This window comes from Mustelus asterias, chromosome 10, assembly GCF_964213995.1.
Source record: "Mustelus asterias chromosome 10, sMusAst1.hap1.1, whole genome shotgun sequence".
Taxonomy (NCBI): domain Eukaryota; kingdom Metazoa; phylum Chordata; class Chondrichthyes; order Carcharhiniformes; family Triakidae; genus Mustelus; species Mustelus asterias.
In genome coordinates, this window is record NC_135810.1 from 12,630,251 (window position 1) to 12,649,168 (window position 18,918).

Genomic DNA, 18,918 nt, shown 5'->3' on the forward strand with positions numbered 1-18,918 from the left:
GTCAACTGGGGTCTTAACTATCGGCTGGAGAGCCGATGTGAGACCCGTGTTGCCTCACTTAGGAAAACTCCGCCAAATCTTGGTGTGATAAGTCTTTCGAGGCAGAAGTCCCTTCACAAAAACCCCTGTATTTGCAAACTCTAACAGCAGTACACAGAGTGCTAGCAGTCAGCAGTCTGCCTCCAGGGGTCAGAGGCATAAAGCAAAGACTCCCTGATTGGTGCATCAATTGGATCCTTAATCAAGGAGTGCATACTCCAATAGGCCAACTTCATTGGTCTGATTGAAATCATTACACTTGGATCACTCAGACATTTGACAGGCTAGCATAGGCCTTTCCCCAGGATCAAGGATCCAGCAGGGACAGTGGGCACGGCCACTGAGAGCTGCTAGCCAATCAGAAGCCAGAAAATCTATCGAACGGTAGCACCACTGGGAGGCGGTGGCTACTGACGGTATGATGCCCACCTGGTAAACTGGTTTCGCCAATGGATCCCAGGCCACAGGTGAGGCAATGATCATGGACGATGGCATTGGGGGAGAGGTCAGTAAGGGAAGTGCCTCAAGTACATCCTTTCTCAAATAAGGAGACCCAAACTGTACACAATGCTCCAGATGTGGCCTTACCAACACCCTATACAATTGCAACAGCACTACTTTTACACTCCAGTCCCTTTGCAGTAAATGCTAACATCCCATTTGCCTTTTTCATTATGTGTTGCACCTGCATACCAACTTTTTGTGATTCATGAACATAGACACCCAGATCCCTCTGCCTGGATGTATTTTGAATCTGCTTCCCATTTAGGTAATAATTTGCCTATTTTTTCTGCCAAAATGGACAACTGCTCAGTTTTCCCCATTAAACTCCATCTGCCAAATTTTGGGAGCTTTTTTCAGTGTAGGTCACCATTATGATGTAGACAACAGCTATGGTACCACTAGGATGTCGAAAAGAGTTAATTTTTTCTGCAGATAACAACAACGGGTTTGTACTCGTTGGAATTTAGAAGGCTGAGGGGGGATCTTATAGAGACCTATAAGATAATGAAGGGACTGGATAGGGTAGAGGTGGAGAGATTCTTTCCACTTAGAAAGGAAACTAGAACTAGAGGGCACAGCCTCAAAATAAAGGGGGGTCAATTTAGGACAGAGTTGAGGAGGAACTTCTTCTCTCAGAGGGTGGTGAAACTCTGGAATTCTCTGCCCACTGAAGTGGTGGAGGCTACCTCGTTGAATATGTTTAAATCACAGATAGATGGATTCCTGATCGGTAAGGGAATTAGGGGTTATAGGGATCAGGCGGGTAAGTGGAACTGATCCACTTCAGATCAGCCATGATCTTATTGAATGGCGGGGCAGGCTCGAGGGGCTAGATGGCCTACTCCTGCTCCTATTTCTTATGTTCTTATGTTCAATAGGAAGTGGAATATTTTAAAAATATCTCATAGGTGCACTGCCATTTGTGCTAACTACCCTCCTGGCATTTGCAAACGTTTGGAAATTCAACAGTATTTAAACCTCTTCCCTGTTATTGAAAGAATACAATTAAATGGTTCCAACTTACCCTTCACTATTACATATACTTCAGAGTAGTTTGGCACATCTACTATTCTCCAATGCAAGGATGAATATTTTTTAAAAATTGAAGAATTAATTAGAATTTGTTAGCTGCACATTTAATGAGCTTCTAGTATGTATGTTTAATTTAAAATTGGACAAGTAATACAGAAGCCCAGGCTAATACTCTCGCAGTTGGTGGAATTTAAATTCAATTAATAAATCTGGAATATAAAGACAGCATAGATCATTGTGAAAACACCCCCAATTCACCAACATCCTTTAGGGAAGGAAATCTGCCTCCTTACTCAGTCTGGCTTACATGTGACTCCAGATCAGTAGCGCAGTGGTTAGCACTGCTGCCTCACAGTTGCCAGGGACCCAGGTTCGATTCTAGCCTCAGGTGAATGTCCACGTGGGGTTTGCATGTTCTTCCCATGTCTGCGTTTCCTCCAGGTGCTCCGGTTTCCTCCCACAATCCAAAGATGTGCGGGTTAAGTGGATTGGCCATGATAAATTGCCCCTTAGTTTCCAAACATGTGTAGGTTAGGTGGATTAGCCATGGTAAAAGTGCACGGTTATGGGGATAAGATGGAGGGGAGGGCCTGGGTGGATTGGGTTGATCTTTCAGAGAGTCAGTGCATAATTACCAGGATGTTGCCTGGTATGGAGGGCATTAGCTTTGAGGAGAGGTTGGAGAAACTTGGTTTGTCCTCACTAGAACGACGGAGGTTGTGTGACAACCTGATAGAAGTCTACATGATTATGAGGGGCATGGACAGAGTGGATAGTCAGAAGCTTTTTTCCCAGGGTGGAAGAGTCAATTTCTAGGGGGCAGAGGTTTAAGGTGCGAGGGCCACGATTTAAAGGAGATGGACGAGGCAGTTTTTTTTACACAGAGGGTGGTGGATGCCTGGAACGTGCTGCTGGGGAAAGTAGTGGAAGCAAATACGATAGTGATTTTTAAGGGGTGTCTGGACAAATACACGATGTGAAGACGCCGGCGTTGGACTGGGGTGGGCACAGTAAGAAGTCTCACAACACCAGGTTAAAGTCCAACAGGTTAATTTGGAATCACGAGCTTTCGGAGCGCTGCTCCTTCATCAGGTGACACACCTGATGAAGAAGCAGCGCTCCAAAAGCTCGTGATTCCAAATTAACCTGTTGAATTTTAACCTGGTGTTGCGAGACTTCTTACTGGACAAATACATGAATAGGATGGGAAGAGAGGGATATGATTCCCAGAAGGGTAGGGGGTTTTAGTTCAGACGGGCAGCATGATCGGTGCAGGCTTGGAGGGCCAAAGGGCCTGTTCCCATTCTGTAATTTTCTTTGTTATTTGTTCTTTGCAGACTCGAGGGGCCAAATGGCCTCTTTCTGCACTGTAGGGATTCAATGATTCTTAAGATCATACCTTATGGGTTGACTCTTACCTGTCCTCTGATTATGGCTAAACTAGCCACTCACTTTAAGGCCAACTAGGACAACAAATGCTGGTCTTGCCAGCAATGTCCACATCACATGAAGGAATAAAGGACACATACATTTTCCAACATTCCTGCAATCTGTTCTGACACTCCCAAGAGTTAATTGGATTTGTTACATACAAAAGCAACTTTATTTAACCTTCATGCCTCCATTCATATTTCAGGTAATTACAAATGCATACGTTTAAGGATGTGTACTATATTTCTTCAATTCACAGCTCAGCTCATATGAAAGTTGAATACAGAAACGCAAAGCACTGACGGGGAATTTTCGGGATACATGGAAAACTAAACACTTGTTCATTTTTGTCTCTCAGACTGGGGCAAAAACAGAACATCCTCGCACAGGTTTTCATTACAGGAACTCCCTTTGCATTTCTGGGTGATACCATCATTTTACAGTAAGATGAAAAGCTCTGGATATATTTACAATACATACATTGTACATAAATACAAGAACAACACTTACATAAATGTTAATAAACATGTCACATACTTATTGCCTGAACTAAATAGTGTACAAAGACCGAGAAAAGGAAATCTTCTTCAGAATATTCAAAAATGGGATTCATTCCTAAGGAAGAAAACACTGGGGTTTAAACACTATTGCAAGATTGATACAAGTCCTTTCATAAGTCATCCAATTTGTACATTTTGTTTGCAAAAATTCACTGGGTACACTTTAGAACCTAAAGTTAGAAGCCTTCCAATGTAGTTTCTCCTCCAAATGTATATACAGTCTATGTAAAACTATGACTCTCAAAATACTTTGAACTTTCACATATAATACATTATATTTAAAATAGATGTCCTAACTAGTACAGCAAAATATCAGAATGGTTTATTGAGAGTTTGGATGTTAATCCCTGTATAAATCTTTTTTTTTCCTTCTTAACTGAGGCTAATTCAAAGTGCAAGACATTGTGTCTTTGTGGCTTCAAAAGGAGCTGGTAACTTTTAAGGACAGTATCCATCTTCAAGAAATCATATGTTCATCTCCTGGACTTTAAACTGCAGCTTTAAACCTTGGCCTTCACTGATTATTTTCCCCCCTCTGTACAAAGAGTTTCATTAGTAAGTTCAAACGTGAGGGTGACCCATATTTCATCAAACTCTTACAGTTCAATTCAGGTGTTTTCTGTGTAGAACGGGTTTTTTCACAAGATCGGCTGCCATCGAGGCAACCTGTGGAATTTGCAGGGAGAGAACGGAGATGTTCAAGTTATTGGCTCCGTCTGTTATGGTGGGTCCTTAAGTCAGGTTCATATGAAGGCCAACAGTTTACCCCTTGAAGAATACTGCCCTGTGAGGGAGGGGGGTCGGGGGGGAAGGGGTTTAATACTTTCAACATTATTGACAATTTGTGCAACACAAGAATGAACTCGGCACTATTTAGTATTCCAATTTCACATTTGTACAAACATGTTGTCTCAACAAGAAGACAAGTAGAAATCAGCACATCAGAAGAAAGACATCTCAGACTCTCCCTTTTCTTCTTCATGTGATAAAACGTCACATTAAGCGGGTTAGAAGATGCTACTGGCCGGCTTCAAATATCAATAAGAAACAGCTCTGTGCTGTGTTTGTCAGTCTCTTTTGATTTTAATTCTTTTTTCTTCCCCTAGAAATATTGCTGTCTTCAAGCAGATGAGTGGAATGAGCTGTCATCTACTGTACATATGATTTGTAAAAAGTAGATATGAACCAGTCAAGAAAATATGGATAAACACTCATAGAAATCTCGTAGTTTCCCCAACAGTGAGGTGAAAGAGTTTAACTGTGCCTGTGATTGAGACAGTGATTGCTTAAAGAAGCCTACGATACTCAAGGGACATTATCATAAACTGAAACCCGGCAAAGTAGACCTTAGCTCTTACTTAACTAGCAAATTATTGTTGGCTGTCTCCCTGTTAAGTAAAAATGAAATCTAATTCATGCACTTCTAATCTGTACAGTAATACACCGCAATATAAAAAACTCTTAGTAATGACTGACACTCTGGAGAAGCTGTAGAAAATCCTTCACTGGTAATGTTAAGCAATGGCTAACCTAACGTAATTCCCATTTGTTCACCATCACCGCTGCCGTTCATCAGCAGAATCTCTTTCTATTTTCACCCTGCATTTGACGTAGAGTATCGCGTGTTCCAATGGATGGTGCCGGCAACCAATAGATGGGGAAAATGCACAATGCTGCACGGTTCAAATGCGACGGTTTGAACGATAACGTGGCAGAAGGTCATCACGCCATAGCATTGGTCAAAGTCAAACAAATAGGAAGAGTCTACGCGGAGAACAAGGATTCTGCTATATGTTGTCTTTACTATTATTATTGGAGGCCTTTGAAACTCTGCATTTAATGGTACATTTGCTTTTTAATAATATTGGACCAATATGATAGCTCCATTTTAATGTCATAGTTCTAATTTCTGATGGAAAACACAACTGAAACAAAATAAGGCTTCAGATATTTATGATAGCCCATTGAATGTGATTAAAAACTACAGGCTTCTAATAGAACTCAGCCTGAAAAATTAATCTGTGTTCCTAATTTGCACACTGTTTGCCAATATTTTTCTTTGACGCTATGCGATACAGCCCTACATAACTCGAAGGAAAGGATCAATGTGGCTTGAGTGAGAAATGCACAATCTCTGGTGAGTGCAGGCATGTAGGTATCAGGATACCTGGAAAATCTTAAGCACCAAGTTGTAGCGTACTATGGTGTACAATGAGTTACTGAAGCTGTACTGCCTCTCTATTGCACATCCCCCCCACATTCCCACCCCGCCCCCACTTTACTTATGTGACCCATTGGAGATCACTGCAGCTGACATAATTCTACAACTAAAGGAGGGGTTGTGATTGATTCCGCTGAAGGATAGTGACCTGTCCATCATGATCCATGACACTACCGCTGACGTATAATTCACTTCATCGAGTATGGACCATGTTATCCTCCAGGTGCCGGTTTTTAGGGCATGTGTCCGATGCAGTAGAGAAAAAGGTTTCTTTTTATGTTTCAAACGAGGTCTCTACAAGGCAGAGCTTTCCGAACTAGTATGAAAAAAGTGGAAATAGAAATGGTGGGTTAAGCTAAGTTCTGAGCTAACATTTAGCGCTAAATATCGCCCCATTGCTATAGGTTTATCCAGTATCTGAAGAATTGTAGTAAAGACAAATTGATTTCAAATGAGAACTATTTAAAAAATAAATGCACCAACTCATTATGAATCGCCTTGGACAAGAACACAGGCCAAACTGAAACAATCTAAGTTGCCGACAGCTGGCTTTGACTGTCAGCAGCGGAGAAGATTAGAGTGCTCTTTATCCTTTTCTCCTTTTGGACGAATGGAGATGTCCCCTCCATCAATACTTCTGACGATTCAGCCCAGCTGAATTCAGGGGAGGGGAGGGTGGGGGGGGGGGGGTGGGTTTTAGAAGAGATCCCGCTCTGGGTGCCCCACTGTTCTTCAAAACACTTTCAAACAAGCATGTGTCTTCGACGATGCAGTGCCAGGTGATCAGAGCGTGAGAAACTGCGGTCACAGTCTGCGCACTTGAAGGGTTTTACCCCCGTGTGCTTGCGGTAGTGCCTTGTGAGCTCATCTGAACGAGCAAATTTCCATGTACAGCCTTCCCATGTGCACTTGTAAGGTTTCTCACCTAAAAGTAAGCATAAACACGGGTGTATTAAAATTAATGGCCACATTTCTCTGGTAATGTCTGTGAAGGTGGAGGCAACTTCAAAACGTACAGCTCAAGTAAAAGTAAAGTTAATTTATTAGTGTCACAAGTAAGGCTTGCATTAACACTCCAATGAAGTTACTGTGAAATTCCCCTAGTCGCCACACTTCGGCGCCTGTTCGGGTCAATGCACCTAACCAGCACGTCTTTCAGACTGGGAGGAAACCGGAGCATGCTGAGGAAACCCACGCGGACATGGGGAGAACGTGCAAACTCCACACAGACAGTGACCCAAGCCAGGAATCGAACCTGGGTCTCTGGCGCTGTGAGGCAGCAGTGCTAACCACTGTGCCACCGTGCCGCCCCAGGGAACAACATCCTATAGTCAGAACTGAAGACCAACTGCAAATTTAAAAGAAAGTACATTAATTCTAATGTTAAAATCATTATCAGAATATATCAGAGAAAAACTCATAGAAGGGAGGCTATTCGAACGATCATGAGTGTGCCAGCTCTTTCAAAAAGCTTCCCAATTTGTCCCACTTCCCAACTCTTTCCCCATCGCTTCAACATTCCTCCTCTCCAAGAATTTATCCAATTCCTATTGAACATTACTGAAATCATAGAATTATAAAATTGTTACAGCACAGAAGTAGACCATGAGGCCCCTCACATCAATTCCCACTCTCTGTAAGAGCAAATCGACCTCATTTCATTCCCCCCAATACCTTTTCCCCATTGCCACTCAATTCTTTCCACTTCAGAGGATGATCCAATTCTCTTCTGGAAGCCTTGATTGAATCAGCCTCCACCACACTCTCTGGCAGTGCATTCCAGATCCTAACCACTAACCATGCCAAAACACTGTTCCTCATGTGCCTTCTAATTCTTGATCCTTCCACCATTGGGAACAGTTTTCTCCCGAATGACACTGTCGTAGAATCATAGAATCCTACAGTGCAGAAGGAGGCCATTCGGCCCATCGGGTCTGCACCGACCACAATCCCACCCAGACCCTATCCCCATAATGCTATGCATTTATCCTATCTCGTCCCCCTGACACTAAGGAGCAATTTAGCATGGCCAATCCACTAACCGTGCACATCTTTGGACTGTCGGAGGAAACTGGAGCACCCGGAGGAAACTCAGGAGACATGGGGAGAACATGTAAACTCCACGCAGTGACCCAAGCCAGGAATCGAACCTTGGTCCCTGGGGCTGTGAGGCAGCAGTGCTAACCACTGTGCCACCGTGCCGCCCATATCCAGAACCTTCATGATTTTGAACATCTCTATCGAATCTGATCAAATTAAATGATACTGAATTTGCCTCCACCACTCCCGGAAGCAGTTCTCCCAGACGATAACAAGTTGTTGGCTGGAAGATTCCGGCTGTTTGTGCCGGCGGGATCGTCTGGTCCCACCGACGGTGCACCCCTGCCGCGTGTTTCCCAGCAGTGTGGGGTGGAGTCAATGGGAAATTCCATTGACGACGGCTGGACCAGAAGATCCCACTGCCAAAGAATAGCGTGCCATCTTCTGCCGTGAGAAACACGCCGCGGGCAGACCAGAAAATCCGCCCTACCCTTCCCACCCCCTCCATTGTATTTCAAAATAAAAACCTTCTTCCTTCTGGTTCTTCTGTCAATATTCCTCATTCTATGCTGCCGGGTACAGTTCCTATGATAACAATCATGCTTAATTTTTGCCAGTTAATTGATCACCAAATGCTGTTACAATTGTTAATCCAAAATACGGACCCATTGAGGACAGGGGTTTGCTTCTGAGGACCCCCTTCTCCATCAAATTATAAACATTCTATAGAGTCTCCGCAACACAATACACTTGTGTCAATTGCTGCCAGATAGAGGGAGGGGACAGTAGAGGCAGCTGAGGAATGATCTCAGTCTTGGTTGTAAGGAAATCCATGAGTTCATTGCACTTGGTAAAGGTGAAGATGGAGGCAACAATGGAGAGGAATTTAAGACTTATGGATTGAATGGTTTATCATCCAAAAGGCTATATTCATTCATGCAACAGAGAGAAATCATATATATCTGTACATTGTTCAGTTTATCCAATAAACCACATATACCTATGGGCGGGATTTTACGGCCCCGAAAGTGCAAAATCCCGCCCGAGGTCAATGGACCTTCCCATGCTCCGCCCCTCGCCTGCTCCGATTCCCCTGGCGGGCGGGCCTGTAAAATTCCGGCCAAAGTCTCAGCAATCGTTCCTTCGCCAGTCCAAACCAAATATAACATGATGGCAACTGTGAAGAAACCTCTGAAAGTCAACTTTACAGAAGTTTGCAAGTCTGACCTGTTAAGCGGCATCAAAACTGAAGCCTTTGTTAAGACAGCTGAAAATCCCTAAAAGAGCTCCAGAGATGCTGCCTCACAGCGCCAGGGGCCCGGGTTCAATTCTGGCTTCAGGTGATTGTCTGTGTGGAGTTTGCACTTTCTCCCCGTGGCACGGTGGCAGAGTGGTTAGCACTGCTACCTCACAGTGCCAGGGACCTGGGCTCAACTCCGGCCTCGGATGACTGTCTGTGTGGAGTTTGCACGTTCATCCGTGTCTGTTGGGTTTCCTCCGGGTGATCTGGTTTCCTCCCACAGTCTAAAGCTGTGCGGGTTAGGTGGATTGTCCATGCTAAATTGCCCCTTAGTGTCAGGGGGGCTAGCTAGAGTAAATACATGGGGTTACCAAGATAGGGCCTGCGTGGGATTGTTGTCGGTACAGGCTCGATGGGCTGAATAGCCTCCTCCTGCACTGTAGGAATTCTATGATTCGGATTCTATGAAGTATGTGGGGTTACGGGGATAGGGCCTGTGTGAAATTGTTGTCGATGCAAGATTGATGGGTTGAATGGCCTCCTTCTGCACTGTAGGATTCGATGATGTGAAGGCATAGAGAGATGGAAAATACAACTGTTCAGCTGAGTAAGGGCTGCATGACTGCAGTTGGTGATCCGTAAAAAGGTCTTGAACCAGCAGCAGAGTCAGTGAACCTAGCGGTGAGTGAGGAAGGATAGGCAAACCTTGAATGAGGCTCAAAATCTTCAATTCAATGGTGCAATCAGCTGGGAAAATTGGGCAGGTTGGGAAAATGGCGGCACAGTGGCCAGCACTGCTGCCTCACTGTGCCAGGGAATCGGGTTCGATTCCCGGCTTGGGTGACTGTGCGGAGTCAGCACGTTCTCCCTGTGTCTACGTGGGTGCCCTCCAGGTGCTCCGGTTTCCTCACACAGTACAAAAGACGTGCTGGTTAGTTGCATTGGCCATGCTAAATTCTCCCTCAGTGTACCCAAACAGGTGCCAGAGTGCGGCAACTAGGGGATTTCAGAGTAACTTCATTGCAGTGTTAATGTGAGCCTACTTGTGACACAAATAAATAAATAAAATTAAAAATGCTATTTTTAGTGAGCATGCGTTTCAATGCACCCCGGAACCTGGGTCCGAAGTTGGTGCTTTTACATGCGGATTGGAGAGGGGTGCAAGGTGAGGGTATTTCATTTTCAAGTATTCTGTAATTGAAGGGACCAGGTCTTACAGCAAGCCCTGGCCTGCTCTGTGAACAGTCACTTTTGATATCAATTAGATATCTGGAAGTTGTCGCTCCAAATGCCCACTAGGGGCAGTAGCTAGTTAGCTCCTGGAGATCGCTCTGCGTTGTGAGATGCGTCGCGTTGAAGGCGGAAACTTGAGATTTCAGTTACTTTATTATTGAGATAGCTTAAAGCAGAGTGTAAATTAAATACTTGTGCTGTTTCACTCTGCTATATGCCGCAGGCTTCAATGTAATTATAAATCCTGTGGATAAATCTATTTATTAATATTAGCCTGAATCACAAAATAATAGTTTCTACCTCTGGAGAGGACAAGAGTGCATGTAGCTCGTGAGAAATAACTGAGAAAGTGGGTTAATGCTGGTCCCAGTCACAACACTGATGCTTTTAAGGGGGAAGTAGACCGATATATGAGGGGGAAAGCAATGGAAGCATTTATTGATAAGGTGAAATGTATTTATTTGAAGCTCATAGAAATCATAGAAACCCGACAGTGCAGAAAGAGGCCATTCGGCCCATCGAGTCTGCACCGACCACAATCCCACCCAGGCCCTACCCCCACATATTTACCCGCTAATCCCTCTAACCTACGCATCTCAGGACTCTAGGGGACAATTTTTAACCTGGCCAATCAACCTAACCCGCACATCTTTGGACTGTGGGAGGAAACCGGAGCACCCGGAGGAAACCCACGCAGACACGAGGAGAATGTGCAAACTCCACACAGACAGTGACCCGAGCCGGGAATCGAACCCGGGACCCTGGAGCTGTGAAGCAGCAGTGCTAACCACTGTGCTGTGCGGAAAATTGCGCTGAAAGAAATTTCAGACAAGCAGATTGATGTTGTATCATTATTCCACATGTCACTTCAAACCCTGGAGAATTTATGGTGAGGCAAAAGCCCAGAACTTTCTATTTCCTTCAACAACTGGTTCACGAGACAATTACTGTGTGTGTATTTGGACATCTCTCAAGGACACATTTTCAAGTCGTAGGAATTAGACAGGAAAGAGGGAGGATTTTCCTAAATCCACGCTAAGAGTTTCACGGATGGCCTTTCACTTGCTGTAACATCAGTCAGGACTCCTTTTCGTTGCTCCATTGTAGATGCAGGGTGGCCTCTTGTACAGGATCTTCAGCACCATGATGGGGCAGGATGAGGGGCAAGGCTGCAGCATCCGAAGGTGTTGGATTAGCCTTTAAAGGAGAGGAGGATCTTGAAGATTGTACGAGCGAACCGACTGAGGGCCTCTCAATGGTTCGAGGCCTTCCAATAATGTTTGGGGTCTTTTCCACTGCCCACCATCTTGATGAGTTTGCTGCATTTTTCTCAACCTTCGGCTGAAGGTCATAGAACCCCTACAGCGCAGGAGGCGGCCATTCGGCCCATCGAGTTTGCACCGACCACAAACCCACCCAAACCCTATCCCCATGACCCCTGCTAATCCCCCGACACTAGGGTCAATTTAGCATAGCCAATCAACCTAACCCGCACAGCTTTGGACTGTGGGAGGAAACTAGAGCACCCGGAAGAAACCCACACAGATACGGGGAGAACGTGCAAACTCCACACAGACAGTGACCCGAGGCCGCAATTGAACCCGGGTCTCTGGCGCTGTGAGGCAGTAGGTCCTTCGGGATAGAGAAGGAAAGCGGGGAAACATGGAGGCTTGGTGGGAGTCACCCCCTGTTTCTTTTTACATGCAACAGGCAGCCAGTGGCCATGATCAACTTTGATTGGGGGTGGAGGGAATCACAGATAAGAGCCAGTAACTCCTGAGTGGCTGTGGTAAATAGGGAGATCTAGGCTAAGCGCTGATGCAACTTGAACCTTGGCTGCGTTACCCGAGCTAAACTTTGAAACTGGCAATGCTGTGTTCCAATGTTAGGTTCAGGTTATTAAGGGGTTAACTGCCAAGGCAGCCAGCACTATTTATCCAGAATATCAAACCAGTTGCTCAAATTAAACCCCAACCATGATTGCTTAATGTGAATCAGTAAGAGGCTGGTTATGTCAACCTGAAACATGTCATGCTCACAAAGGTGATTGCATGTTTATATTGATGGTAACTTACATCTTTATTGTTTTCCATAACCAAGGAGCATTGGGAAATTGGTTATATTTATTGTGCAAACTATATAGTGTTCATCTATTTTGATATAAATAAATCAGTTCATGATTTGATGCTTGGTCTTGTCCTGAAGTTCTATTCAATGAAGATTCATGTGATTTTTTGTAGCAGCCATTATATGTAGAAAGGCTTCTCCGTTTTCTTATCTGCCATTGGTGGTCATGCCTTCAGCTGCCTCGGCCCTGAACTCTTGAGAGTCCCATCCGAGAAACCTCCCCAACTTTCCTTGAAGATGTTCCTTAAAACCTATCTCTTCGCCTATGCTTTTGATCGCCTGTCCAAATAGCTTCTCATGAGCCCTGGTGTTGAATTAATGCTCCTGTGAAGTGCCTAATGCTTGCTGTGTTAACTGTGCCATGAAGGTGCAAGTTGTTGTCACTATCCCTAAGCCATGCGTTTGTTTTCTTAGATTTGAACAGTAGAAGGTGCACTCCGGGTCATAGAGAGGTGAGCGCTGCTCACAACATTGACTAAATTTGCAAGGCTATCTGACATTCAGAAAGCGAAGCTAATGGCTCAATCAATCTCTACAGCCACTTGTTGCAAGATGTTGGGCACGGTTCGATAGGTCGTCTTAATGGGCGGGATTTTCCGGCCGCGCTCGCTCCAATACTGGAAAAACCTTCCGAAGTCAACAGGTACCTTCGAGGTATCGACCTCATTGTTTGACCGGAGCAAGCAGAGAGGGAGCGATTCAAGTGTGGAGAGCTGAGGGTAAGAAAGTTTGATTTTTTACATTACTTTTTCGCATTTTTTTCCCCCAGTGCAGCAGGAAACAGGAAACCGGAAGCAGGCCGCGGAGAGGTCTGGGAAGGTTTTTTGCCCAATAAATTTGAACGGGAAGGAAACCCGAGACTCTAACGTGTAGAGTCTCCCAACCTCCCCCCTCCTCTAACCTAAAAAAAAAGACTCGGAGTGAGAGCAGGTAAGCTTTTTCTTTCTCTCTTTCGTTCTTAGTAAGGGAAGTTAGCAGGGATGTCAGTGCAGGCAGTGCAATGTTCCTCCTGTGGGATGTTTGAGGTGAGGGACACCATGAGTGTCCCAGCTGAGTACACCTGCAGGAAGTGCACCCAATTCCAGCTCCTTGAAAACCGTGTTAGGGATCTGGAGCTGGAACTGGATGAACTCAGGATCATTCGGGAGGCAGAGGCAGCTATAGATAGAAGCTACAGGGAGGAAGCTAGTCCTAGAAATGATGATACGTGGGTAATGGCTAGAAGGGGTAAGAAGCAGTCAGAGCAGCGATCCCCTGGATCCCCTGTTCCTCTGTATAACAAGTATTCCGTTTTGGATACTGTTGGGGGGGGACGACTTAACAGGGGTAAGCCATGTCCTTGTTGCTGAGAAGGGAAGGGGGGAGAGGAGTAGAGCATTAGTTATTGGGGACTCCATAGTTAGGGGGACAGATAGGAGATTCTGTGGGAACGAGAGGGACTCGCGGCTGGTGTGTTGCCTCCCAGGTACCAGGGTCCATGATGTCTCGGATCATGTTTTCGGGATCCTTAAGGGGGAGGGGGACCAGCCCAAGTTGTGGTTCACATAGGCACCAATGACATAGGTAGGAAAAGGGATGGGGATGTAAGGCAGAAATTCAGGGAGTTAGGGTGGAAGCTTAGGGCTAGAACAAACGGAGTTGTTATCTCTCGTTTGTTACCCGTGCCACGTGATAGTGAGGAGAGGAATAGGGAGAGAGAGCAGTTGAACACGTGGCTACAGGGATGGTGCAGGAGGGAGGGATTCAGATACCTGGACAATTGGGGCTCATTCTGGGGTAGGTGGGACCTCTACAAACGGGATGGTCTACACCTGAATCAGAGGGGTACCAATATCCTGGGGGGGGGGAAATTGCTAATGCTCTTTGGGAGGGTTTAAACTAATTCAGCAGGGGGATGGGAACCTGAATTGTAGCTCCAGTGTACAGGAGGGTGAGATTAGTGAGGTAATGGATAAGGTTTCAAGGTCGCAGGAGTGTATTGGCAGGCAGGAAGGTGGTTTGAAGTATGTATACTTCAACGCCAGGAGCAACTGGAATAAGGTGGGTGAACTTGCAGCATGGGTTGGTACCTGGGACTTCGATGTTGTGGCCATCTCGGAGACATGGATAGAGCAGGGACAGGAATGGTTGTTGCAGGTTCCGGGGTTTAGATGTTTCAGTAAGGGCAGGGAAGGTGGTAAAAGAAGTGGAAGTGTGGCATTGTTAGCCAAGGACAGTATTACGGTGGCAGAAAGGACGTTTGATGAGGACTCGTCTACTGAGGTAGTATGGGTGAGGTTAGAAACAGGAAAGGAGAGGTCACCCTGTTGGGAGTTTTCTATAGGCCTCCGAAAAGTTCCAGAGATGTAGAGAAAAGGATTGCAAAGATGATTCTGGATAGGAGCGAAAGTAACAGGGTAGTTGTTGTGGGGGACTTTAACTTTACAAATATTGACTGGAAAAGCTATAGTTCGAGTACTTTAGAGGGGTCAGTTTTTGTCCAATGTGTGCAGGAGGGTTTCCTGACTCAGTATGTAGATAGACCAACAAGAGGCGAGGCCACATTGGATTTGGTACTGGGTAATGAACCAGACCAGGTGTTAGATTTGGAGGTAGCACTTTGGTGGTAGTGACCACAATTCGATTACGTTTACTTTAGCGATGGAAAGGGATAGGTATATACCGAAGGGCAGAAGTTATAGCTGGGGGAAAGGAAATTATGATGCGATTAGGCGAGACTTAGGATGCATAGGTTGGGGAAGGAAACTGCAGGGGATGGGCACAATTGAAATGTGGAGCTTGTTCAAGGAACAGCTACTGCGTGTCCTTGATAAGTATGTACCTGTCAGGCAGGGAGGAAGTGGTCGAGCGAGGGAACCATGGTTTACTAAAGAAGTTGAATCTCTTGTGAAGAGTAAGAAGGAGACTTATGTAAAGATGAGACGTGAAGGCTCAGTTAGGACTTGAGAGTTACAAGTTAGTCAGGAAGGAGAGTTAAGAAGAGCCAGGAGGGGACATGAGAAGTCTTTGGCAGGTAGGATCAAGGAAAACCCTAAAGCTTTTTATAGGTATGTCAGGAATAAAAGAATGACTGGGGTAAGATTAGGGCCAGTCAAGGACAGTCGTGAGAAGTTGTGCGTGGAGTCTGAAGAGATAGGAGAGGCACCAAATGAATATTTTTCATCAGTATTCACGCAGGAAAAAGACAATGTTGTCAAGGAGAATACTGAGATACAGGCTATTGGACTAGATAGGATTGAGGTTAATAAGGAGGGGGTGTTAGCAATTCTGGAAAGTGTGAAAATAGATAAGTCCCCTGGGCCAGATGGGATTTATCCTAGGATTCTCTGGGAGGCTGGGGAGGAGATTGCAGAGCCTTTGGCTTTGATCTTTATGTCATCATTGTCTACAGGAATAGTGCCAGAAGACTGGAGGATAGCAAATGTTGTCCTCTTGTTCAAGAAGGGGAGTAGAGACAACCCTGGTAATTATAGACCAGTGAGCCTTACTTCTGTTGTGGACAAAGTTTTGGAAAGGATTAAATGAGATAGGATTTATAATCATCTAGAAAGGAATAATCTGATTAGGGATAGTCAACACGGTTTTGTGAAGGGTAGGTCGTGCCTCACAAACCTTATTGAGTTCTTTGAGAAGGTGACCAAAGAGGTGGATGAGGGTAAAGCAGTTGATGTGGTGCATATGGATTTCAGTAAAGCATTTGAGAAGGTTCCCCATGGTAAGCTATTGCAGAAAATACGGACGCATGGGATTGAGGGTGATTTAGCAGTTTGGATCAGGAATTGTCAAGCTGTAAGAAGACAGAGGGTGGTGGTTGATGGAAAATGTTCATCCTGGAGTTCAGTTACTAGTGGTGTACCGCAAGGATCTGTTTTGGGGCCACTGCTGTTTGTCATTTTTATAAATGACCTGGATGAGGGTGTAGAAGGATGGGTTAGTAAATTTGCGGATGACACTAAAGTCGGTGGAGTTGTGGACAGTGCGGAAGGTTGTTGCAGATTACAGAGGGACATAGATAAGCTGCAGAGCTGGGCTGAGAGGTGTCAAATGGAGTTTAATGCCGAAAAGTGTGAGGTGATTCACTTTGGAAGGAGTAACAGGATTACAGAGTACTGGGCTACTGGTAAGATACTTGTTAGTGTGGATGAGCAGAGAGATCTCGGTGTCCATGTGCATAGATCCCTGAAAGTTGGCACCCAGGTTGATAGGGTTGTTAAGAAGGCGTATGGAGTGTTAGCTTTTATTGGTAGAGGGATTGAGGTTCGGAGCCAGGAGGTCATGTTGCAGCTGTACAAAACTCTGGTGCGGCCGCACTTGGAGTATTGCGTACAGTTCTGGCCGCCGCATTATAGGAAGGATGTGGAAGCATTGGAAAGGGCGCAGAGGAGATTTACTAGGATGTTGCCTGGTATGGTGGGAAGGCCTTATGAGGAAAGGCTGAGGGACTTGAGGTTGTTTTCGTTAGAGAGAAGAAGGTTAAGAGGTGACTTAATAGAGGCATACAAGATGATCAGAGGATTAGATAGGGTGGATAGTGATGGCTAGCACGAGGGGACATAGCTTTAAATTGAGGGGTGATAGATATAGGACAGATGTCAGAGGTAGGTTCTTCACTCAGAGAGTTGTAAGGACGTGGAATGCCCTGCCTGCAGCAGTAGTGGACTCGCCAACATTAAGGGCATTCAAATTGTCATTGGATAAACATATGGATGATATTGGAATAGTGTTGGTTAGATGGGCTTTAGATTGGTTTCACAGGTCGGCGCAACATCGAGGGCCGAAGGGCCTGTACTGCGCTGTAATGTTCTATGTTCTAGGTAACAGATCTTTGCGTGGTCCATGTCCCCCGCCCGCTATGATTCCCGAGACGGGCGGGATGAGAAAATCCTCCCCAAGGTGTTCGTAGTCTTCCGTAGTCCAACAGTGAACATTTATTAACTATTAAAAATAGCATACATAAATACAATAAAGGTCCAAGGTAGGAGCTGTCTCCATGCTTTCTTCTACACACTTCTCTCTGCTACTCGACACTGTCCTCGAGATGCGGGTCCTTTGTTCACCTACACCTTCACCTTGGGCGGCACGGTAGCACAGTGGTTAGCACTGCTGCTTCACAGCTCCAGGGTCCCGGGTTCGATTCCCGGCTCGGGTCACTGTCTGTGTGGAGTTTGCACATTCTCCTCGTGTCTGTGTGGGTTTCCTCCGGGTGCTCCGGTTTCCTCCCACAGTCCAAAGATGTGCGGGTTAGGTTGATTGGCCAGGTTAAAAATTGCCCCTTAGAGTCCTGGGATGTGTAGGTTAGAGGGATTAGCGGGTAAATATGTGGGGGTAGGGCCTGGGTGGGATTGTGGTCAGTGCAGACTCGATGGGCCGAATGGCCTCCTTCTGCACTGTAGGGTTTCTATGATTTCTATGATCTATGACATCACTGTGTGGGCATTATTGTACTCAATTACACCGTAACTTTTTATGTGCCAGATCCCTATACAACAAGATTGGATACTGCTGAGTTCTCTAATCTCATTCCACACATTCTTTAGTCTACACTGAATTTGGGAATAAAAAATGGGGTTTCCTATCCAGCAAGGAAGTTGCCATTACCTGCAGACACAGCTGCTGCTTTTCTTTAATATAACCAAGCACGGTCACATTTCGTGTCTTCTGTTGTGTAAATTTGTTTAAGGCATTGCTTAATTTAATGTAAAGCGATCATGAAACAGGGAAAGTCACCACAGTAACAAGCTATAGCAACAAACACAATGGCATGGAAACAAACCTGTTTAATCCTTTGTATTTCAGTGGCCCTAAATATATTTCTTCCTGTTGAATGTTTTCATGAGGTTCCAAATCCTATCCTTTCCTTTCTGGGGCAGGATGTGAAACCGGTCTTTAGTGACAATTCATTGATCTTACTCGGGGAACCAGATCAAGGCCTACATTCCCTAGAATTAAACTTGTATTGCCAGAAACCTGGGTAAGTAAGGCAGCAAATACCAGCATGTTAAAAACCTTGTCCTGGGGGAGATGCCAGCAATGAGAATTTACACAGCCAGGTTTATGCTGAAGCGAATTCCACACAACATAGCCTACCAGTGAGAATAAATGAGGTTTTACATGGAAAGGAATTCGTTTATATTGCACCTACTCGCATCTCTAAGAGTCGTCTCAAAGCCATTGGCTTGTTATGAATGATTATGAAGTGAAGTGAATGATTTGGATGCAAACACAAAATTATTTTACATAAGCAGGTGGTTAATCTTTTTTTTATAGAATTATAGAATCCCTACAGTGCAGAAAGAGGCCCATTGAATCTGCACCGACCACAATTCCACCCAGGGCCAATCCCCGTAACTCCACATATTTCCCCTGCCTTAACACCAAGGGGTAATTTACCACGGCCAATCAACACAACCTGCCCATCTTTGGAGTGTGGGAGGAAATTGGAGCACCCGGGGGAAACCCACGCAAACACGGGGAGAACTGCAGACTCCCAC

The 18,918-nt window shown here is 45.2% G+C and overlaps 1 protein-coding gene across 2 annotated transcripts in view; it reads right to left on the minus strand.

Moving 5' to 3' along the window:
- Positions 1 to 3,164: 3,164 nt before the first annotated feature.
- Positions 3,165 to 18,918, minus strand: part of LOC144499529 (Krueppel-like factor 12) — a 267,217-nt gene continuing 251,463 nt past the window's right edge. For both annotated transcript variants that reach the window (XM_078221577.1, XM_078221576.1), the window contains one exon: positions 3,165 to 6,712. In XM_078221577.1, coding sequence (XP_078077703.1) covers positions 6,531 to 6,712 — 182 coding nt within the window. In that variant the 3' untranslated portion in view covers positions 3,165 to 6,530. The remainder of the gene's footprint in view (positions 6,713 to 18,918) is intronic.